The sequence below is a fragment of the Oratosquilla oratoria genome, chromosome 11 (genome assembly GCF_046742065.1).
Source record: "Oratosquilla oratoria isolate Oo_2021 chromosome 11, ASM4674206v1, whole genome shotgun sequence".
NCBI classification, from domain to species: Eukaryota; Metazoa; Arthropoda; class Malacostraca; order Stomatopoda; family Squillidae; genus Oratosquilla; species Oratosquilla oratoria.
In genome coordinates, this window is record NC_134787.1 from 36,569,507 (window position 1) to 36,592,740 (window position 23,234).

Here is a 23,234-nt window from a genome sequence, read left to right on the forward strand (position 1 = left end):
ACAGTAAAGTTCCCATTTTGACATATCCAACCCCTAGCAAGCCCTTTGACATGGTTGCGATTGACCTTCTCAAGTTACCACTAACTTCTAGTGGAAATCAGTACCTGTTTGTGTGTATGGACTATTTTGCCAGATTCTGCATCCTTGAACCTATTCCGGACAATACTGCTAAAACAATTGCAAAGACCTTCATTGACAAGATTATTTGCCCCTTCACTACTTACAAAATCCTTCTCTCTGACAATAGAATGGAATTCAACAGTGAGATTCTTTCAGATATTTGCAAATCCTTTCAGCTAACAAAGTGTAATATCATTGCTTACCACCCCAGTTCAAATGGCCTTGTCAAATGCCAAAACAGAAAGATTCTCAATGTTCTCCGACACCTCACTTCTGACCTTCACCCCTCCTGGGATCACCATGTCCCTATGATTCAGTCTTGCTTTAATAGTGCCATCAATAGGTCCATATTGGAGTCGCCTCACTTCCTACTTCAGATATAGGCCCTACAGTAAAACCCCGATTATCCGAAACGAAAGGGGGGAAGCCTCTTTCGGATAAGCCGATTTTTCGGATAATCCAGATTTATCAGAAATATATTTCGTGTTGACATACTTTGTGTGTGTGTGTGTGTGTGTGTCCTGTGCCTTCCTCCCCCCCCCTCTCTCTCTCTCCATCAGTCTCAAGTTGTGGATAGAACACCATTTTTTTGTGTTGACGTATATACCTTATACGTAACGGAACAAGAATTATTCTATACATATATCTTCCACTATCCTGACGAACACAATAAAGCAACTCCGCCACTCCCCGCCTCTGTCACCATCACTCCACAACCCTTCCACTACCCACATACTTAAACGCACACACACAAACACGCACACACAAATACACAAACTCGCGCATGCGCGTATACATACACAAACACACACACATACATGTACACAAGTGCACACACACACACATAAATGCACACAGACACACACACACACACACACACACACACTTAAACGCACACACACAAACGCTCACACACAAATACACACACTCGTGCGCGCGGGTGTATACATACACAAACACACACACATACATACACACAAGCGCACATACATACACATAAACAAAGTAGTACGCTTAATACGTATTCATTTTAACTGTTCTTATCAATTCTAAATGTGTTAATATAGTATATATGTAGTTTTATTTATTTTCATATTTTTGATGTTTTATAACATTTTAGTATAGAAAAAAAAATTAATTGCATTATCCAAATCAATTTCGGATAATCCCGTTTTTCGGATAATCCGCTTTCGGATAATCGGGGTTTTACTGTATTTACAACCTTGATGATTTTGTAAAAGTTTCACTCTCTAACTTCAGCACTCTCTTTAAGCAAATTACTCAGTCTCTTTCTCTCGCCAAAAATGAGATGGTCCGTTTTCATAATAAAAATGTGAGAGTCCAACATTGCAGTAGGTGACATCGTGTATACCCTGAACTCCCTCTTCCAAACTTTCACCTAAATTCCTTGGTCCTTTCAGTGTCCTTGCCTTTGAACCTACAAACAAAGTCAAATTGAAATACCTAAATTCAGATTCAGAGACCATTATGCACCTGGTAGAATGTAGATTGAGAGAAGCAAATAATGCCTTGGGGGATTAAAAAGTATAATGGGAAATAGACATTTGGGAATGGATGCCAAGAGAAGATTGTATGAAGGAATGATTGTGCTGACAGCACTGTATGGGGCAGAAACATGGAACATAAAAGAGGAAGAGAGAAGTTTGAATGTGTTTTGAGATGAGGTGCCTGAGAAGTGTGATAGGGGTTACTAGGCTGGATAGAGTGAGAAATGAGGTGAGGAGAACAGGTGTGGAAAGGGAGTTGGGAGATGAGGTTGATGAAAGAGTATTGGGATGATTTGGACACATGGAAAGAATGAGTGAAGAAAGATTAGTAAAAGAGGTGTGGAAGGCAGATGGAAGGAGTGAACATGAGGGGGCAACCAAGGATGAGATTGATGGATGGACTAGAGGGTGTTGCAGATCTGGGTAAAATCAGCCTTAAACACTATTGCCTCCTGTGATTGGTTAAGAGTTAAGACATCATAAGGCAAAACATTTTATATAAGAATCTGATTGGGCTTTTCTCTTGCACAAAATTATGTTCTGTTCTGGACCCAGTGGCCAAGTTGTACTTTGAAACTATGGGCCTCAAGACAGTGTTGCACTGTATATACCTTATGTCGCCCCTAGTCTGACATTCATTATATCATCTCAAGAATTTGAATCTGTCAAAAATGTCAGTGTTACTTGACCTCAGCAACAAGAGGCTCATCACCCAATTGGAGGACTACTTCTCACAGAAGAGAAGTTAATTTTCAGCTGCAAGGTGTGCCTATTCAAGTATGTTCCAATTAAGAGACACATGTCAAGTCTGAACAATTTCAAACAGTACATGAAGAGAACCCACACCTCCAAGTTCATATAGTTTGAGGAGAGGGTGAACGCAGGTTCTTTTTGCAGGAAAGCTAGGCTTCCTTAGATTCGAGTTCATTTTCACCCTCATCTCCCAAGAAAGCATGCCAGCAAACCATTGGGGAGTATTTTAGCATCACGGCTACAGCCAGTGGTATGACGGATTAACGGTAACTTCTGTTACCTTCTTCTTAGATTAACAAAGTAACGATCAATGAAGTTAACTTTTTGGTTAATGAATTAATGATTAATGAAGTTAACTTTTTGGTTAACGGTGCTCACCTCTGGAAAAATGTTATGAGAAATAGTTACCTGGGGATGATTGCAAAGAAAAGATAGTACAAGGGAGTGATTGTGTCCATGGTATTATATGGAGCAGACTTCAAAGAAAGGAATGGCCTAAACATGTTTAAAATGTGTTTTAAGAAATATGATGGGGAGGGCTACAAGAATGTATAGTGTGAGAAATGGGAAGATGAGGTGGAGAGTAGGATTGGAAAGAAAACTGGCAGATAGAGGTGATCAAAGATTACACAGTTAAGGCATACTGTATGTGAAGAATGAGTGAGGGAAGACTAGCAAAATTAGTGTGGAAAACAAATGAGTGAAGTGAACTGCAGGGAAAGATAAAAAATGATGTTGATAGATAGGTTTAAAGAGACATTGGATGCAGGAGGAGCTAAGATGAGGAGGGGGAAAGGGTGATGGATAGGAGTGGAATGGGTGGGAGTAGGTATGTGCCTTTTGACTTGGCCACCTCCCTTACAAGGGGGAAAAAGCTCTTGGTATATAGATAGAATGTTAAAGGAATGTCTCTTGAGCAAAGAAGATATCCTTATTATTATTTATATTATTATAATCTTTATTTTATTGATTTATTATTATTATTTTTTTTTATTATTATTATTATTAATATATATTTTTTTTTTTTTTTTTTTTTTTTTTTTTTTTTTTTCATCCAACCTAGTTTTGGATCAAAAGGTCTCCTGTCAGCATGCTCCGCCTTTGTAATCTTTTGTCATCCTTTATATTGCATACATACATATGCTAACAGCTTTTCCCCTGTACAAGGGAGGTAGCCAAAGTCAAAGGCATAAATCCACTTCCACCCATTTCATCCCTACATACTCCACTCCCATTCACCACCCTCCCTCTTTTCTTGGCTCCTCCTGGATGACAGGTCTTCCCTGCATCTCACCCACTGCCCTGGGTCAGAAGCAGTGCAGCAATATGCAGCACATCCACAGGAAGGCTGCTTCATTTAATCAGCAGCCCCCCCATCTCCATCCCTTCATGCAGAAAAAGAGAAGATGGGGAGAAATCCCTTTGGGTTGTGTCAAAATATCATTCACACATACTCCCTCACCCCATCCATCCTCCAACCCACCCCCTTCTATGCATCACAGTATCATCCATTCATCCATACACAAACATTCTCCACTCATCCCTCTCTTCTGTCTTCTCCCTTACCTCCTCCACAGATATTCACCTCTTTCCCAATGCCCCTTCTACCCCCATCCATCCATCTCATCCTTGGTCGCCACCTCATGTTCACTCCTTCCACCTCTGCTTTCCAAACCTCTTTTACTAATCTTTCTTCACTCATTCTTTCCATGTGTCCAAACCATCCTAATACTCTTTCATCAACCCTATCTCCCAACTCCCTTTCCACCCCCACTCTCCTCCTCACCTCATTTCTCACTCTATCCAGCTTGGTAACCCCTACCATACTTCACAGACACCTCATCAAATTTTTTCTCACACATACTTCCTCACCCCCCATCCCCCACCCACTCCCCCTCATGCATCACAGCATCATCCATACTCAACCCTTCTCCATTCACCCCTATCTTCTGTCCTCTCCCGTCATTCCTCAGCAGACATTCCTCTTTTTTGTAATGCCCCTTTTACCCCATCCATCCATCTCATCCTAGGACACCCCCTCATTTTCACTCCTTGCACCTCTGCATTCCACACCTCTTTTACTAATCTTTCTTCACTCATTCTTTCCATATGTCTAAACCATCCTAATACTCTTTCATCAACCCTATCTCCCAGCTCCCTTTCCACCCCTGTTCTCCTCCTCACCTCCTCATTTCTCACTCTAGCCTAGTAACCCCTATCATACTTCAGATATTTCATCTCAAACACATTCAAACTCCTACTTTCTTCCTCTCTTATGCTCCATGTTTCTGCCCCGTACAGTGCTGTACATATATATATATATATAAATATATATATACATACTCGTGTATGTACATATATATATATTTACCAAGTATTTACCTAGTTGTATTTTGCGGGAAGGGGAGCTATGCTCGTGGTGTCCTGCCTTTGTATCTCGCAGTGTCTAGTTTGCTTTTAAACTCATGAATGGTTTTTGCGCATACTATTTCATTATCCAGTTTGTTCCAATTGTCCAATACTCTATGTGGAAAACTGTTTTTCTTCAGTTCTCTTCTGTAGCTATGTTTTTTTATTTTCTTTCCATGTCCTCTTGTGTTTCTCTTGTCCCAGTTTAGTAAGTCCTCTCTATCAAGTATCTGTGCCTTTCATGATTCTGTAGATGGTCAGTAGGTCACCTCTCTCTCTTCTTTGCTTCAGTGTTGGTAACTCCAGTTTAGCCAATCTCTCCTCATATGATAGGTTTGCAAGTGCAGGTACCATTTTAGTTGCTGCTCTCTGGATTCTTTCTATTTTCTTTATATTCTTTTTGGTGCTGGGTGACCACAATGTCACCGCATACTCTAGTCTAGGCCTTATCAATGTAACCAATATTTTTTTATCATGTCTTCGTCCAAGTATGCAAATGCCACTTTTATTGATCTTAGCAAGTTGTAAGTCTCCCCGACAATTTTGTTAATCTGTTTATCATAGGACAAGTCGTTTGTGATAATTACCCCCAAATCTTTTTCGGATCCTACCTTCTTTACTTCCTTGGTTCCAATTGTATATTTTCCTGATATTCTGTTTTTGCTTTTTCCAAACTCCATTATGCTACACTTCTTAGTATTAAAGTCCACTTCCCATTTCTGACTCCAGTTCCATACCTTATTCAGGTCTTCCTGCAGTGCTTCACAGTCCTTATCAGTTTCTACTTTCCTTAACAGTTTGGCGTCGTCTGCAAAGAAGCTCATGTAACAATTCACATCCTCGTCCATGTCATTCACATAAATAGCAAACATTATTGGTGCCAATACAGATCCTTGCAGTACTCCACTGATCACCTCTTTCCAATCTGAATATTTTTCTCTGAGCACTACTCTCATCTTTCTACCTGTCAGGAAGTCCTCCATCCATTTTAGTAGGTTCCCTTGTATTCCTCCTATGTGTTCCAGTTTTTTTTAGTAATTAGTGTGTGTGAGTGTGTTCATATGATATGGTAAACTAATTTGTCCATATATATATATATATATATACAGGGTGCGGCAGGTATTTGAGAACAAAGGAGATTGTTTTGTAATAAGGTTTATTAACGTTTTAGTATATATTCAAATTAGCATTTATTGTATTCTATACATTAACACAAAGCAAATGCACTGTTTCACTCTATGGAACCTCCATCCTTGTCAATGATATCTTCCAAGCGACGTCTAAATCGTTGGCAAGCACCAATGAGCTGACTCTTGGATATGTTAGCCATTGCAGCGACAATGGCTTCTTGGAGAGATGCTATAGTGTTGTGAGGTTTACGATTAGACTCCCTCTCAACTACGCCCCAAACATAATAGTCCAAAGCATTGACATCAGGGGAGCTAGGGGGCCACTTGTTGGGGGTTACGTGGTCATGAAAATTGGTGGCCATCCATTCTTGGGTTGTGTGAGCTGTATGGGATGGAGCAGAGTCTTGCTGGAAGACGTACGGCCTGCCACGTGCTACACCATCCATCCAAGGCTTTACAACAGTCTCCAACACTTCAGTGTAAGAAGCTGCATTGACACGAAGTCCTTGGCGGACAAAAAAAGGGAGGCATCACATCGCCTTCACTGCTCACGACACTCAGAACCATCACTGATGCTGGAAATTTAGTATGCATAACCGTTGGAACTTCACCTGCAGTTTGACACAACCAACGATCGTTCCTCCTATTCACCTTCTGGTCCTGAACAAAGTTCTTCTCATCAGAGAAGAACCAAAGGATTCCTGGTTCTTCAGGATGTTTTAACTTGTTCAAAAGACGTCTGGCCCTGATGACTCGGTTCTCATATGTCTTCTGTGACATGAACTGTCCTCTTCGGATCACATACGACTTATACCCGGAGATCTTCGTGAACAACACGTCGAATGGTGGCCTCATCAACTTGAAAATCCTTGGCCAGTGCCCTCATGGACTTCCCAGGGCTTTCATCAATTGCCGATTGAATAGCATTTATGAATTCTGATGTTCTGATGCTATCCGATCGTCGGGAATATTGTTTACGTTGCGATGTACTTGCCACATTGCCTCTGGCATCCACAAGTTCCCTTCTGACCTTATAAACGAAGGACCGGGCAACATTAAGGAAGGCAGCAATTTCAGAATTAGTATGCCCAGCTGCTATAGAGGCGATAACTGCATGCCTTTTCATTTCTTGGGTAATATTTGATTGTGCCATTTTCAGCTGTAAAAGAAAAGGAATGGTTAGCTATGGTGTCTAAACTACTAGACCACTTAGAAGATGCGTTCTCAAATACCTGCCGCACCCTGTATATATATATATATATATATATATATATATATATATATATATGAAGATAGGAGGGTGGTAAAGAAACACACAAGTCAGAGATGAGTTTATTTCTCTAACGTTTCGGCTATTTACACCTTCTTCAGAGAGACTAAGTAGTACAAGGGGGTTACAAGATTATATATCGTCCGGAGGACGTCTCCTAGTTAATGGCCTGGTGGACGACCGGGCCGCTGACGATTGATCCGTGGATGGTTGGTCCGCTGACGATTGATCCGCGGACGATTGATCCGCTCTATGTTCTGCCTCCTCATTTTCCTTTAGCCAGTCGTGTACTGCTAATTCTGCCCCTATTTTAGACCAACTGATAAACCCTTTTCTATTATTTATACATATATATATATACACACACACACACACCAAGGACCTCTTCCCCATATAAGGGAGATAGCCAACCAAGGTATGCACCCACACTCGTTCATTCCACTCCTAGCAATCACCATTTCTCTCTCTCTCATATTAGATCATCTTGGATAAAGGATCATCCCTATTTCCTGCCCTCTGGGTCAGAAGCAACATAGCAAGACTCAGCAGGGCCAGCTACTTCATTTACATAGTGACCCTCCTTCCTCATCCCCTTGTGCAAAAAATAGAAAAATGTGTGTCAAATTATTGTCCATACACATCCATTTTCCATGCACACCTATCCCCTGTATTCTCCCTTCCCTGTTCAACAGACATTTTCCATTTGCTCAAAGCCCCTTTCACCCAACCCATCATCTCACTTTTGGTCTTCCCCTAATTCACTCCATTTACCTAGCTTATCACTCTTTTTGCTAATCTTTCCATGCTCATTCTTTCCATGTCCCCAAATCACCCCAATAATCTTTTATCAGCCTTATCTGCCTTCTCCCTTTTTAAACCCTGCTCTCCTCATTTCTCACTCTTTCCATCCTTGTAACCCCCACCATACTTCTCAGACAATTCTTCTCAAACACATTTCAATTTCTCCTTTGTGCCTCTTAAATTCCAAATTTCCACCCCATCTTGATCCTTTTAGTTACAGTATTTTTGGCAGTAGGAACCAAGATAAAAGGGAGGGAGGGGAATGGTTGGGAATGGAGTACTTCGGGATGGAATGGGTGGGAGTGGATCATATGCCTTTGTTTTTTTAGCTACATCCCTTGTAAGGGGGAAAAAAGCCTTCATTATATGTATGTATTTTGGCAGTCCTATAAAAAACTCTTTCTGAAATATACTTTTATATTCCAGAGACATCAAAGCTGGTAACATCTTGTTAGGTGAAGATGGAGCAGTACAGATTGCTGACTTTGGTGTTAGCGCCTGGTTATCCACTGGGGGAGACCTCTCTCGACAAAAGTCTAGGCATACTTTTGTAGGTACTCCTTGCTGGATGGCACCTGAAGTCATGGAACAGGTAAGCACCGTTTTGCATGTTAGGGCAGATTGGTACTGGGTATTACATATTTCTCTGATAAGGCTATAACAGATGAGGAGATACAAGTAGCATGGAGATAGATAAAATCTTTAAGGATATCTGGATTAAGGTGGGTGATATGTGGAATGTTTGACAGAAGGTGGAGTAGTTAAAGTGGCTGGTGAAATTGTTTAATATGTGTCCAAAGAGTGTCTTCATGGATTGTTGAGGGTTAGTCCTTTTTGAAGTAGAATTCAATCAAGCAGATGTATTCAGAGATGATGTTTCCAATACTTTGAACTTTTCATATTATATGTTGGTTTCATGGCAATTTTTGTTCCAGGTGTCAGGGTATGACTTCAAGGCAGATATGTGGTCCTTTGGCATTACTGCCATTGAGATGGCCACAGGAACAGCTCCATATCACAAGTACCCACCTATGAAAGTACTCATGCTTACCCTCCAAAACGATCCTCCAAACCTTGAAACTGGAGCAGAGGACAAGGTAGATTTTGTTTTTATAACTCATTATTCTTTGTATGCAAATTCTTGCTTTTTATGAAACCCAAGCTAAAGTTGTTGATGATGACATTAGTTGTCCAAAGTATTCATTAATAGGTGACTTTATAGTTGACATGCAAGTACCACATTGCATGCATATTAACTGTTTAGTTATGATTGTATAAAGTCCTCTGATGAGTTTTTAAGTATGCACAGTTGTCCCCATGGATGATGAGATGTATGGGGAATTTGGTAGAGGTGATTCTGGAAGATGGACATGAGAGAAAGACCTCTCCTTTTTACTCAACCTCAAAACCTATGAGCATCCTATCTCCATCTAGTGCTCAGGGCTGACACTTGGTCTTTGGACTGGGCCCAGGATCTGTCAGTCTTGAGTGTACTTCCTCCGCCTTTTCACACAAGGAGAACTGACAAGTCACACTAATACAATGCAGACATCAGTCTAACTTTTTGTGTGTATATATATATATATATATATATATATATATATATATATATATATATATATATATGTATATATATATATATATATATATATATATATATATATATATATATATATATGTATGCTAATAAGAACACAGGTGCGTGTATTCACTTATGCAAAGTGGACCACTTGGAAAAAGAAACTAACAAAGCAGAGCACTTTCGTATATTACATCTTCAATGCAAAAAGTACATAGTTAATAGAAATACATAGATTATATATACATGAGAAAGGAACGAGGACAGTTTACATAGGGTAGAGGACATTTACCCCCTGGAAGGTGGTCAAGTCAGGTCGTAAGGGTCAATGCGTCCACTAATGACGGTGGGGCGACATTAGGTCACAGTCGCAGGGTTACATTTTACCTGTTATTATTTTGCTTATTTCTTGACAGATATAATTGTCAAGTTTATATAAGCCCTTGTTTAGGTTGGTATTTTGATCACTGGTGGTATGGATCAAACAACACTATTAAGTTTCTTACTATTATGTTGTATAAATGTGGCAGGAAAAGGTGGAGTGGAGGTTGAGGTAGAATGTAGATTGAGAGAAGCGAGTAAATGCCTTGGTGGATTAAAAAGTGTAATGAGGAATAGACATTTGGGAATGGATGCTAAGAGGAGACTGTATGAAGGAGTGATTGTGCCAACAGCACTGTATAGGACAGAAACATGGATCATAAGAGAGGAAGAGAGAAGGAGTTTGAATGTGTTTGAGATGAGGTGTCTGAGAAACATGATGGGAGTTACTAGACTAGATAGAGTGAGAAATGAGGTGAGGAGGAGAACAGGGATGGAAAGGGAGTTGGTAGATAGGGTTGATAAAAGAGTATTAGGATGGTTTGGACACATGGAAAGAATGAGTGAAGAAAGACTAGTAAAAGAAGTATGGAAGGCAGATGTGGAGGGAGTGAACATGAGGGGACGTCCTAGGATGAGGTGGATGGATGGGGTGAAGGGGGCTTTGGGGAAGAGGGGAATGTCTGTTGAGGAAGGACGGGAGAGGACAGAAGACAGGGGTGAATGGAGAATGGTTGTATATGAATGATGTGATGCATGAGATGGAATGGGTGGTGGGATGGGGGGTGAGGTAGGATGTGTGAGCAAAATTTGACACAGCCCGAAGGGATTTCTCCCTGTCTTCTCCTTTTATGCATGGGGGGACGGAGAGGGGGGTCGCCGATTTAATGACGCGGCTTGCTGTGGTTGTGCTGTGACTTGCAACACTGCCTCTGACCCAGGGCAGTGGACAAGGTGCAGGGATGACCCGTCATCCAGGAGGTGCTAAGATAAGAGGGAGGGTGGAGGGGAATGGAGTGTATCTAGAGATGGAATGAGTGGGAATGATTGGAAGGGGAAAAAAGTCTTGGTATATGTATGTATAATAGATTGCATGGGCATTACCCCAATCACCCAAATGATTGTTCAATTCAATATGCTTGAAGATTCCACTGGAATTATTGCCATCCCTAAAAATTTTCTTATGTTGTTAAATTCTAATGTTTAAGGGTCTGGCAGTTTGACCTATGTAAAATTGATTACACAATTTGCAAAGAATTTTATAAATGCATCCCTTTTTAACTTCAATACTATTATTGATGAGGATATGTTTTACTGTACTAACATTTTTAAAATTATGGATCTGGAAAAGGCTTATGATAGGGTAGACAGAAAGGCACTGTTGGAGGTTATGCAGATATATGGGATAGGAGGAAAGCTTATAGGAGCTGTCAAGAGTTTTTATGAGAGTAGTAGAGCTTGTGTCAGGATTAGAAATGGAGAGAGTGAGTGGTTCGAGGTAAAGATGGGACTTCGTCATGGATGTGTTATGTCGCCCTGGCTGTTCAACTTATACATGGATGGGGTAGTGCAAGAGGTAAATGCAAGGGTAGTGGGTCAGGGATTGGAGATGGTTAAAGAAAATGGAGAAAAGTGGGAGGTGAGCCAGCTGTTGTTTGCTGATGACACTGCACTTGTGGCAGGATCGGAGGAGGGACTGAGGAAGTTGGTGACAGAGTTTGGGAGAGTATGTGATAGAAGAAAGCTAAAGATAAATGTGGGTAAAAGTAAGGTGATGAGATGTACAAGGGGTGAAAGTGGCAGTAGACTGGAAGTGAGCATTAAGGGAGAGCGACTGGAGGAAGTGGATAGTTTTAGATACTTGGGTGTAAATGTGGCAGGAAAAGGTGGAGTGCAGGTGGAAGAAGAATGTAGATTGAGAGAAGCGAGTAAATGCCTTGGTGGATTAAAAAGTGTAATGAGGAATAGACATTTGGGAATGGATGCTAGGAGGAGACTGTATGAAGGAGTGATTGTGCCACCAGCACTGTATGGGGCAGAAACATGGATCATAAGAGAGGAAGAGGGAGTTTGAATGTGTTTGAGATGAGGTGTCTGAGAAGTATGATGGGGGTTACTAGGCTAGATAGAGTGAGAAATGAGGAGGTGAGGAGAAGAACGGGGGTGGAAAAGGAGTTGGGAGATAGGGTTGATGAAAGAGTATTAGGATGGTTTGGACACATGGAAAGAATGAGTGAAGAAAGACTAGTAAAAGAGGTATGGAAGGCAGATGTGGAGGGAGTGAACATGAGGGGACGTCCTAGGATGAGGTGGATGGATGGGGTGAAGGGGGCTTTGGGGAAGAGGGGAATGTCTGTTGAGGAAGGACGAGAGAGAACAGAAGACGGATGAATGGAGAATGGTTGTATATGGATGATGTTGTGATGTATGAGGTGGAATGGGCAGGGGGATGGGGGGGGGTGAGGCAGTATGTGTGAGCAAAATTTGACGCAGCCCGAAGGGATTTCTCCCCGTCTTCTCCTTTTATGCATGGGGGGACGGAGAGGGGGGGTCGCCGATTTAATGAAGCGGCCTTGCTGTGGATGTACAGGTAAACGTCGACTTACGATGGCCGCGACTTACGATTGTTCGACTTTACGATGACGACGACGACGACGACGATATGATAATTTAACCCCTTCCATACGGTGCCGCACACGTAGGCGTCATGAGGAGCAAGTGGATTCGCGACGCTGCCATATCGGCGTCTTGATTATATTTATTGTAGTCGCCCCTGTGTTTTTACATTCTCTCAAATGTGCCTTGAATCCCATTCTCTGTGGTTTTCAAAATTCGCGGGTGAAAGAGAGAACGATCGATATAAGCGGTGACTATATTTTATGATGCGAGTATTATTACGTCACGTCGTACGGCTGGCATTGGCTGCTGCCCGCGAGATTTAAGTCCCGTACTGAAAATACGTATTATAGTGTTTGAATATGGTAAAAAGGATAAAAATAATTAAATAAACTACTGTACATGTTTAATAGGCTATATTCAGTATCTCTGGTGGTTAATATACAGGTAGGCTAGGTACAGTGACCACGGAACAGTGATACACAAATTGGGGATCGACTTACGATGAAATCGTCTTACGATGGCTCTATCGAAACCTAATGCCATCGTAAGTCGACGTTTACCTGTACTGTGTCTTGCGACACTGCTTCTGACCCAGGGCAGTGGACAAGGTGCAGGGATGACCCGTCATCCAGGAGGTGCTAAGATAAGAGTGAGGGTGGAGGGGTGTGGAGTATATTCAGGGATGGAATTGGTGGGAATGATTTTATGCCTTTTCCATTTTGGCTACCTCCCTTGTAAGGGGGAAAAAGCCTTGGATATGTATGTATGTACCTTTACGTTAAATCTTTTTAATAATTCTCTAACACTTAACAAATTTTCTTGAAATGGCAAAATTAAAACATTATGATAACTAAAAGGTGATTTTGGCTGAGGAGTAAAAAATTATTTCCTTGCAAAATTGTAAGCAATATTAAGGAATTGTTTAGAGTATTTTCATTTCAGCCCAATCAGATGATGCAAAAATATTAAAGAAAGTAAGAACAGAAGAGGACTGTGATTCATTACAATCAGACTCAAAAGTGGGAAGTGAACATCAATATCAAGAAGTGTAGCATAATGGAGTTTGGAAAAAGCAAAAACAGAATTTCAAAAAATAACAAAATTGGCAAAGAAGAAATAAAAAAGTGCACTCGGAAAGGAACCTTGGAGTATTAATCAGCAAAGACATGACACCAGATAAACATATAAACAAAATAGTCCGTGAAACCTACAACCTATTAAGGTCAATGAAAGTGGCATTTGAGTACTTGGATGAAGAAATTATTAAAAAAATATTAGTTACATTGATTAGACCAAGGCTGGAATATGCAGCGACACTATGGACACCCAGTACTAAAAAGAATATAAGGAAACTAGAAAGAATACAGAGAGCAACAACAAAGTTGGCACTAGCTCTTTCCAATTTAACATATGAACAAAGATTATCAAAACTGGAACTACCAACATTAGAGCAGAGAAGAGAAAGGGGTGATCAACTGATTATATTTAGAATCATGAAAAGAATGGAAATCCTTGACAGGAATGACAATGGAAAAACATGAGGTCATGAAAAGAAACTCAAAAAGGATAACTATAGAAGAGATAGGAAAAGGAATAGCTTCCCACACAGATTGCTGGATATATGGAATAACTTAAATAAAGAAACAGTGTGTGCAAATACTATTGAAGATTTTAAGTAAAAACTTGATGCTGAAAGATGCAAAGAGGGGTCACTACGAGCATAGCTCCCTTTCCGTGTAATACAACTAGGTAAATGCACCCCAGATTTTTCGGTAATGCACTACCTGTCCAGTGGTAATGCACCCAGCTCTGTTATATACTGTATACATATATATATTTCTATATATATATATATGTATATATATATATATATATATATATATATATATATATATATATATATATATATATACACACACACACACATACATACATACATACATACATACAGTATATACCAGAGCTGGGTGCATTACCACTGGACAGGTAGTGCATTACCGAAAAATCTGGGGTGCATTTCTGTTAATGTGTTACCACATTTAATTTCCTTAGAGCAGTTCACGTGACTGCAAATGTGTATATATTTATACACATATGCAGTATGTATACACAGATTTTTTGGGAATGCACTACCTGTCTGGCAGTAATGCACCCAGCTCTGATATATATTGATATATATATATATGTACACACACGTGTGTGTATTTACCGAACTGTATTATATGGGAAGGGAGCTATGCTCATAGTGACTGTATGTGTGTATAAATATATATGTGTATTTATATATATAAATACATATACCAAGGCTTTTTCCCCCTTACAAGGGAGGTAGCCAAAAAGGAAAAGGCATAAAATCATTCCCACCCATTCCATCCCTGAATACACTCCACACCCCTCCACCCTCCCTCTCATCTTAGCACCTCCTGGATGACGGGTCATCCCTGCACCTTGTCCACTGCCCTGGGTCAGAAAGCAGTGTCGCAAGACACAGTACATCCACAGCAAGGCCGCTTCATTAAATCGGCGACCCCCCCTCTCTGTCCCCCCATGCATTAAGGAGAAGACGGGGAGAAACCCCTTCAGGCTGCATCAAAATTTGCTCACACATACTACCTCCCTCCCCCTCCCCCCACCCATTCCACCTCATGCATCACAACATCATCCATATACAACCATTCTCCATTCACTCCTGTCTTCTGTTCTCTCAACAGACATTCCCCTCTTCCCCAAAGCCCCCTTCACCCCATCCATCCACCTCATCCTAGGATGTCCCTTCATGTTCACTCCCTCCACATCTGTCTTCCATACCTCTTTTACTAGTCTTTCTTCACTCATTCTTTCCATGTGCCCAAACCATCCTAATACTCTTATATATATATATATATATATATATATATATATATATATATATATATGACTAGATAAACACCATATGAGGACGGAGCCTTTATTTGTACGACGTTTCGCTTATTACAGCTTTTTCAAGTACAAGTTGAGATACAAATGCTTGAGATTAAATAAGGGGAAAGGAGGGAACGGGGAGAGAAAAAAGGGGGGGGGAAGGAAGAGGAGGAGGAGGAGGAGGAGGAGGAGGGTGGTGGGATGGACACTGGGAAAGGATGAGAATGCCGGCCCAAACGTCCGTGAGCGAAATGTCCACAAAGGGTGGTTTAAGTATTTAATATTTTGCTGGCCATGGGTATTAGGGGAATAATGTGAGGAGATATGTTAAACATGCCCCTGTTTTGTTCAATAGTGTTCGTTCCTTGAATGATTGCTGCTTCTAAACACTTCCTGCGGATTTTGTCTGGTTCCCGCATCAGCAGCTCTGCATTCTTCCAGTCCATAAGATGGTTTTCCTTGTTTCTATGTGTCACACATAGAAACAAGGAAAACCATCTTATGGACTGGAAGAATGCAGAGCTGCTGATGCGGGAACCAGACAAAATCCGCAGGAAGTGTTTAGAAGCAGCAATCATTCAAGGAACGAACACTATTGAACAAAACAGGGGCATGTTTAACATATCTCCTCACATTATTCCCCTAATACCCATGGCCAGCAAAATATTAAATACTTAAACCACCCTTTGTGGACATTTCGCTCACGGACGTTTGGGCCGGCATTCTCATCCTTTCCCAGTGTCCATCCCACCACCCTCCTCCTCCTCCTCCTCCTCCTCCTCCTCCTCCTCCTCCTCCTCCTCCTCCTCTTCCTTCCCCCCCCCCTTTTTTCTCTCCCCGTTCCCTCCTTTCCCCTTATTTAATCTCAAGCATTTGTATCTCAACTTGTACTTGAAAAAGCTGTAATAAGCGAAACGTCGTACAAATAAAGGCTCCGTCCTCATATGGTGTTTATCTAGTCAATCTTGTCGGCAGACTGCCACTTTTAAGCATATATATATATATATATATATGTATGTATGTATGTATGTATTTACCTAGTTGTATTATACAGGAAGGGAGCTATGCTCATGGTGACCCATCTTTGTATCTTTCAGCATCAAGTTTATTCTTAAAATCATGTATAGTAATTGCACTCACTGTTTTTTCATCTAAGTTATTCCATATATCCAGCACTCTGTGAGGGAAGCTATTCTTTTTCTTATGTGTGTGTGTATTTACCTAGTTGTATTTACCTAGTTGTATTTTACGGGAAGGGGAGCTATGCTCGTGGGGTCCCGTCTTCATATCTCATTTTATCTAAACTATTTTTAAATTCGTGTATTGTTTTTGCACACACCACTTTCTCGTCTAACTTGTTCCAACTGTCTATTGCTCTGTGAGGAAAGCTGTTCTTTTTCAAATCTCTTCTATAGCTGTCTTTTTTTATTTTCTTTCCGTGTCCTCTTGTATTTCTGTCATCCCATTTTATCAGATTCTCTCTATCAGTAATTTCTATGCCTTTCATGATTCTGTAAATAGTTATCAAATCTCCTCTCTCTCTTCTTTGCTCTAGTGTCTGTAGTTTAAGTTTTTGTAGTCTCTCTTCATATGATAGTTTTGAGAGTGTTGGTGCCAATTTTGTAATTGCTCTTTGTATTCTTTCAAGTTTTTTTATACATTTTTTTGTACTTGGTGACCATATCGTTGCTGCATATTCCAATCTTGGTCTTATCAGGGTGATTAGGATTTTCCTCACCATTTCTTCATCCAGGTATGTAAATGCCACTTTGATTGTTCTTATTAAATTATAGGTTTCTCCAAAAATCTTATTTATATGTTTCTCAGGTGACATATTATTCATAACAATGACTCCCAGGTCCTTCTCATTTTCTACTCTTTTTATTCCTTCTTCTCCCAAATTATATGATCCTGTTATTCTGTTTTTGCTTTTTCCAAATTCCATTATACTACACTTTTTTGTATTGAACTCCATCTCCCACTTCCTACTCCATTCCTGTACTTTATTTAGATCTCTCTGTAGTGATTCACAATCTTCTTCAGTTTTCATTCTTTTCAGTAGTTTTGCATCATCTGCAAAGAAGCTCATATAGCTTTCAATTCCTTTATCCATATCATTAATATATATAGCAAACATTATTGGGGCCAGAACTGTTCCCTGCGGGACACCGCTTATTACTTCATTCCATTTTGAGTGCTGATCTCTTATCACTACTCTCATTTTTCTGTCTTGCAAAAAGTCTTCCATCCAATTTAGCAATTTACCTTGTATTCCTCCTTCGTATTCTAATTTCTTAAGCAGCTTCTTATGTGGTACTTTGTCAAAAGCTTTTTTTAGGTCTAGAAATGCACAATCAGCCCATCCATCTCTTTCTTGTATTATATCTATTAGCCTTGAATAGAAACATATTAAATTGGTGACGCATGATCGTCCTTGTCTGAATCCAAATTGCCTTGGATTTAGTACGTTGTTTTTTTCCAAGTATTTTACCCATCTACTTTTGATAATTCTTTCACATATTTTTGCTATTGTACTTGTTAGAGAGACTGGTCTATAGTTGGTAGGTTCTTCTTTATTTCCTCCTTTATATATAGGTACTATATTTGCTTTTTTCCAATCTTCTGGAACTTTTCCTTCTTTTAAGGAACTGCTTATTATGCTATGTATTTTGTCTGCCAGTTCATTCCTGCATTCTTTCAGAATCCAGTTTGCTATTTCATCTGGCCCATGCGATTTTCTGACATCAAAATTACCCAAGTGTGTCAATATTTCATTCTTTGTTACTTCTATTTCTTCCATAGGGGGGACTTTTTCCTTCCACTCAATCTCTTCAGGTTGTATATTTTCCCTTGTAAACACTGATTTAAAATGTTTGTTCATAATTTCTGCCATTTCCATTTCCTCAGTGTATTCAACTCCTCCTTGTCTTAATTTCTCCAAGTCTTGTTTGTTTTTCAGTTTATTGTTTACAAATCTGTAGAATAGTTTTGGTTGATCTTTACACTTTTCTATAACATCTTTTTCATATTTTCTTTTTTCCTCTCTGCACTTTTGTACATATTCATTTCTATAACCAGTATATATTTTCCATTTTTCAGGTCTTCTGTCTTTTTTCCATCTGGTCCAGGCTTTGTCTCTTTTGTCTTTTAACTCCCTACAACTTTTGTTGTACCAGCATTTTACATATTCTTTTTCTTGTTTTTGTCTTGGGACATACTTTTCCACTCCTTTTTTGTAAATTTTTGTCAAGATATTCCATTTCTCTTCCACTGATGTTTCTTCTTTGTATATTTCTTCCCAGTTTTCTTGTTGGAAGAATTCTCTTATTTTATCAAAGTTTGTTTTTTCATACATCATTCTTCCTTTTCTATATTGTTCATTTCTTTTCATATATTTTTCTTCATTAAGTTCCAGTTCAATCAATATGTGGTCACTTTTACCTATTGGTGTTTTATATTCAATCTTGTCCACTATTCTAGGTTCAGATGTAATTATTAAGTCTAGCCTCGATGGTTCTTCTTCATTTCTATACCTAGTGTTCTCTTGTATCCATTGTGTCATTGAATGGTCAGTAATCATCTCAAGTAGAGCATTTCCCCATGAGTCATCACCACTCTTTACTGTCATTTCTTCCCAGCAGATTTCTTTGCAATTAAAGTCGCCCATCATAACTATTCTTCCTCCGTCTTCCATTATTTTAGTTAATGCTATCTTTGTGTCCTCTAACATACTTTTATGTTCACTCTCCTCCCATGAGGCTGTTTTCGGAGGCACATAATTGATCACAAATTTTCTGCTCTTCTTATCTCGGTCTTCCACTTCTATCATAATCATCTCTACTGTATTCTTTCCATATATGACACCTTTCACGTTTATATCCTTCTTAGTCAGGAACATAACTCCACCCCCTTGTTTTTTCTCTCTGTTTCTAATCCAATAATTGTATGTATCATGTCCTACACTGTTGGGTGGTAGTGGGCCTTTTAATTTTGTTTCTACAATTCCCATTATGTCCGGTTCTTTTTCTTTCAAATAATCATTCAGTTCATTCAATCCTGTTATCAATCCATCTATATTTGTGTAAGACACTCTTAGTTTTCTGCCACTTCCATTGTGTTCTCTGTTTCCCTTATGTTTTTCTTTAGTATGTCGAACTGCTTTATTTTCATGTTCACTACTCTCCAATAGAATCTCTCTTTCTCTGACTCCGTTCTTTCCTCGTTTTTTGCCTTAGCTTCAATTCTTTTCTTCTTTTCTGCCTCTCTTTCCTCCTTATTCATTTCTCTTTTTATCCATACCTTTTTATATTGATCATTTGTTGCTAGTTTCCCTGTCTTGGATAGAATTTTCTCTGCCGTTGTTTGTGACCTGAATTTAATCTTAATTGGTCTGGTCTTATCTGTACTATATTTTCCTAGTCTGAATTTTTCCTCAATTTCCTTTATAATCTCTGGTTCATCTTCCTGGACTAATTTTAATAAACTGCTTACTCTTTCATTTTCCTCCTTTATTCTTGCGGTTCTATCTGGGTTATGTTTCTCTTCCATTCCTAATATAATTATACATTTCTTTTTGTCAGCTAATTCTCTTACTATATTCTCCTTCTGTCTCATCACTTTAATAACTGAGTCTTCATTATGTTCTTTCAATTGCTGTTTGACTATGTCAGTGAATGAAACCTTATTCCCTTCTTGAGTTATTCTCCAATTTTTAACTTCTGTAGCTATTTTCTCTCTATTTTCATTACTATTCTTCTTCAATTTCTCATTCTCCTCCTTTACATTTCCTAACTGTCTTTTTAGGTCCTCTATTTCTTCAGTTAAGTTTCTGTTAGCCTTCTCTAGTTGTTCCAACCTTTCAATTCTCTGGAAAATGGAGTCTACATTACCTAACTTACGTTCCAAGTCCTCGATCACCTTATCAACTCTCTCCTCTAGTCTTATCAGTCGGGGGGGGGGGGGGTTGTGTCCCCCCCACCCTCTTTAAATCCCTGGAACATATTCTCGTCACTTTCTTCTGTATTGCTCCTCTCTATACTTCTAATCTTTACATTTTTATTAGACATTTGATCCTCGCTAAGTCTTTTGTTTACCTTCCGCTTGTCTGGCTGGGCAAAGTCTACTCCCTCCTCATTTCCTTCCATTTCCCTCAGTAATCCCTCCCCTTTTCCTCTTTCCCTACGTTCCCACTACTCCACGAGCAATTTCCCCCCCACCCTGCAAAAACACTAGGCACTTCTCTTTGCGTTGGGATCCACAGACTTCACTTTTCTTCAGAACGTCTTCTAAGCCGTCCATTCGTTGAAGTGTGTGTGTGTGTGTGTGTGTATGCATATGTGTATATATATATATTACAGATTTTTTTTTTCTTTTTTCTTTTTAATATTCATTCTTTAGATTAATTTAGGAAATGTTTTTGTGCTATTAACTTCAGCATTAGATTTAAGATGTAGATATATATATATATATATATATATATATATATTATATATATATATATATATATATATATATATATATATACATATATATGTATATATTATATATATATATATATATATATATATATATATATATATATATATATTATATATATTATTGTTACTATTATTCTTTCTTCTTGGCAAAGGTCATACTTACAAATTCTTCCCAATATGATATCTCGAACGTAGGGTTTAATCAGTGTTTTTTGTAGTGATATTAAAGTTACCAAAGACAATAATATGGTCACAATCATTATATATGTCTTAGGTATAAACTTTCATGGGTGTTTTCAGGTGCTGTGATAATGGTCTCTTTTTTTCTTTTTTTTTAGGATCAGTACAAAAATTATGGTAAAACGTTCCGCAAGATGATCACAGACTGCCTACAGAAGGACCCCACCAAACGACCCACAGCCTCAGAGTTGCTCAAGCATCAGTTCTTCAGAAAAGCAAAAGACAGGAAATTTTTACAGCAGACGTTATTATTAGGGGGTCCTTCCATAGAGGAGAGAGTCGCCAAGGTAAGGAATATGTATTTATTTTGATGTATTATGGAGTGGTACTGGAATTGTGGGAGTAATGCCAGACTATGAAAATTGATAGGTTACCAGCTGTATTTAACCCTCGTGTGCTGTGCATTTACCTAATTGTAATATATAGGAAAGCAAGACTTGTGTATTTACCTAGTTGTATTCTACAGGAGGGGGAGCTATGCTTGTGGTGTCCTGTCTTTGTATCTCTCAACATCTAGTTTGTTCTTAGATTCATGTATGGTGTTTGCACACATTATTGTTTCATCCAATTTGTTACAGAAATCCACCATTCTGTTTTTTGTTTTGTTTTTTTTTCTCCTCCAGATCTCTTTTAACTGTCCATTTTGAGTTTCTTTTCATATCCCCTTCTTTTTCTTCTATCCCAGTTTGATAAGTCTTCTCTATCAAGGGCTTCCATGCTTTTCATAATAAATTCTATAAATTCCCCTATGGTGGGGTGAAAGAATACTGCCACCAAGTCTTCCCACTTGAATTGTAAGAGGTGACAAAAATGGGACAGGGATTAGGACTAGGCATCCTTCTCCCTGTAGCCCCACAGGGGACATTCCTAAAAAAAGTAAAGGCATAAGAGGGTCTAGGAGTTTTCCAACCAGCACCCTAAGGTTTGGGTCCTTTAATGTGTGTGGACATGGTACAGATGCGAGTAAAAGAGAAGAGATAGGCAGTATGTTTGTGAGAAGAAAGATGGATGTGTTGGCACTGAGTGAAACTAAATTGAGAGGCAGAGGCATGTGTGAGTTTGGGAATGTAGTTGGGAGGTTCTCAGGAGTGAAGAGAGGATGAGGGAGAGAAGGGGTGGCTATACTAGTAAGTGAAGAAATAGGTAAATATGTAGTGGAGTGGAAGGAGGTTTCTTCAAGGTTAATCTGGAAGAAGGTGAAACTGGGAAGGGAGATATGGGTTTTTGTAAGTGTATATGGGCCTGGTAGTGAGAAGAGTGTAGAAGAAAGGGAGGCTTTTTGGATAGATTTAAATGAGTGCATAGAGGGATTAAGGCAAAATGTCAATGTAGTGGTATTGGGAGACCTTAATGCTAGGGTAGGAAATGAACCAATAGATGGAGTGGTTGGGAAGTGTGTAGTTCTAGGAAAGAATCATAGTGGAGAATTAATGGTGAAGATGTGTCTAGAGAGTTGATGATAGCAAATACAGTGTTTAGGAAGAAATTCAAGCATATGTACACATGGGAAAGGGTGGTGGATGGAAGGGTGGTAGATAGAGCATTAATGGACTATATAGTGGTAAATAGGAGTATAGTAGGAAGAGTTAAGGATGTACATGTTCTAAGGGAGAGTTGGGGAATATCAGATAATTTTTTGATGGAAGGTAAGTTGAGAGTGGAGGATAGATGGAAAAAGGAAAAGGACAAAAGGTAGGGAGGTACTTAGAGTGAACTGCTTAAATGAGAAAAGGAGGAGTACAAGAAGAAGCTGAAAGAGGAGTGGGAGGAAGTGAAGGATAGAGTACAACTAGGAGTGGAGGAGGAATGGAAATGGTTCAAGGTGGGAGTCACAGGGTGTGCAAAGATGGTGTGTGGAACAAGGAGGACAAGAGAAAATAGAAGGAAGGGCAGTGAGTGGGGAGATGAGGAAGCAAAGAAGGGTGTAGATGAGAAGAAGCAAGCTTTCACAGATTGGTTACAAAATAGGATGAGGGAATCATATGAGAGGTGCAAAGAAAAGAGAAGAGAAGTAAAGCATAAGATAAAGAAGGCAAAGAGGAGAGCAGATGTGAAATGGGGTAAGAGTATGACAGAAAATTTTGAAAGTAATAAAAAGATGTTTTG

At 39.4% G+C, this 23,234-nt stretch overlaps 1 protein-coding gene across 9 annotated transcripts in view; it reads left to right on the plus strand.

The window, feature by feature from the left end:
- The window catches only part of fray (oxidative stress responsive kinase frayed), a 522,696-nt gene that overhangs the window by 423,709 nt on the left and 75,753 nt on the right, over positions 1-23,234 (plus strand). For all 9 annotated transcript variants that reach the window (XM_076192634.1, XM_076192630.1, XM_076192631.1 and 6 more), the window contains exons 6-8: positions 8,418-8,583; positions 8,927-9,088; positions 21,227-21,415. In XM_076192634.1, coding sequence (XP_076048749.1) covers positions 8,418-8,583; positions 8,927-9,088; positions 21,227-21,415 — 517 coding nt within the window. The remainder of the gene's footprint in view (positions 1-8,417; positions 8,584-8,926; positions 9,089-21,226; positions 21,416-23,234) is intronic.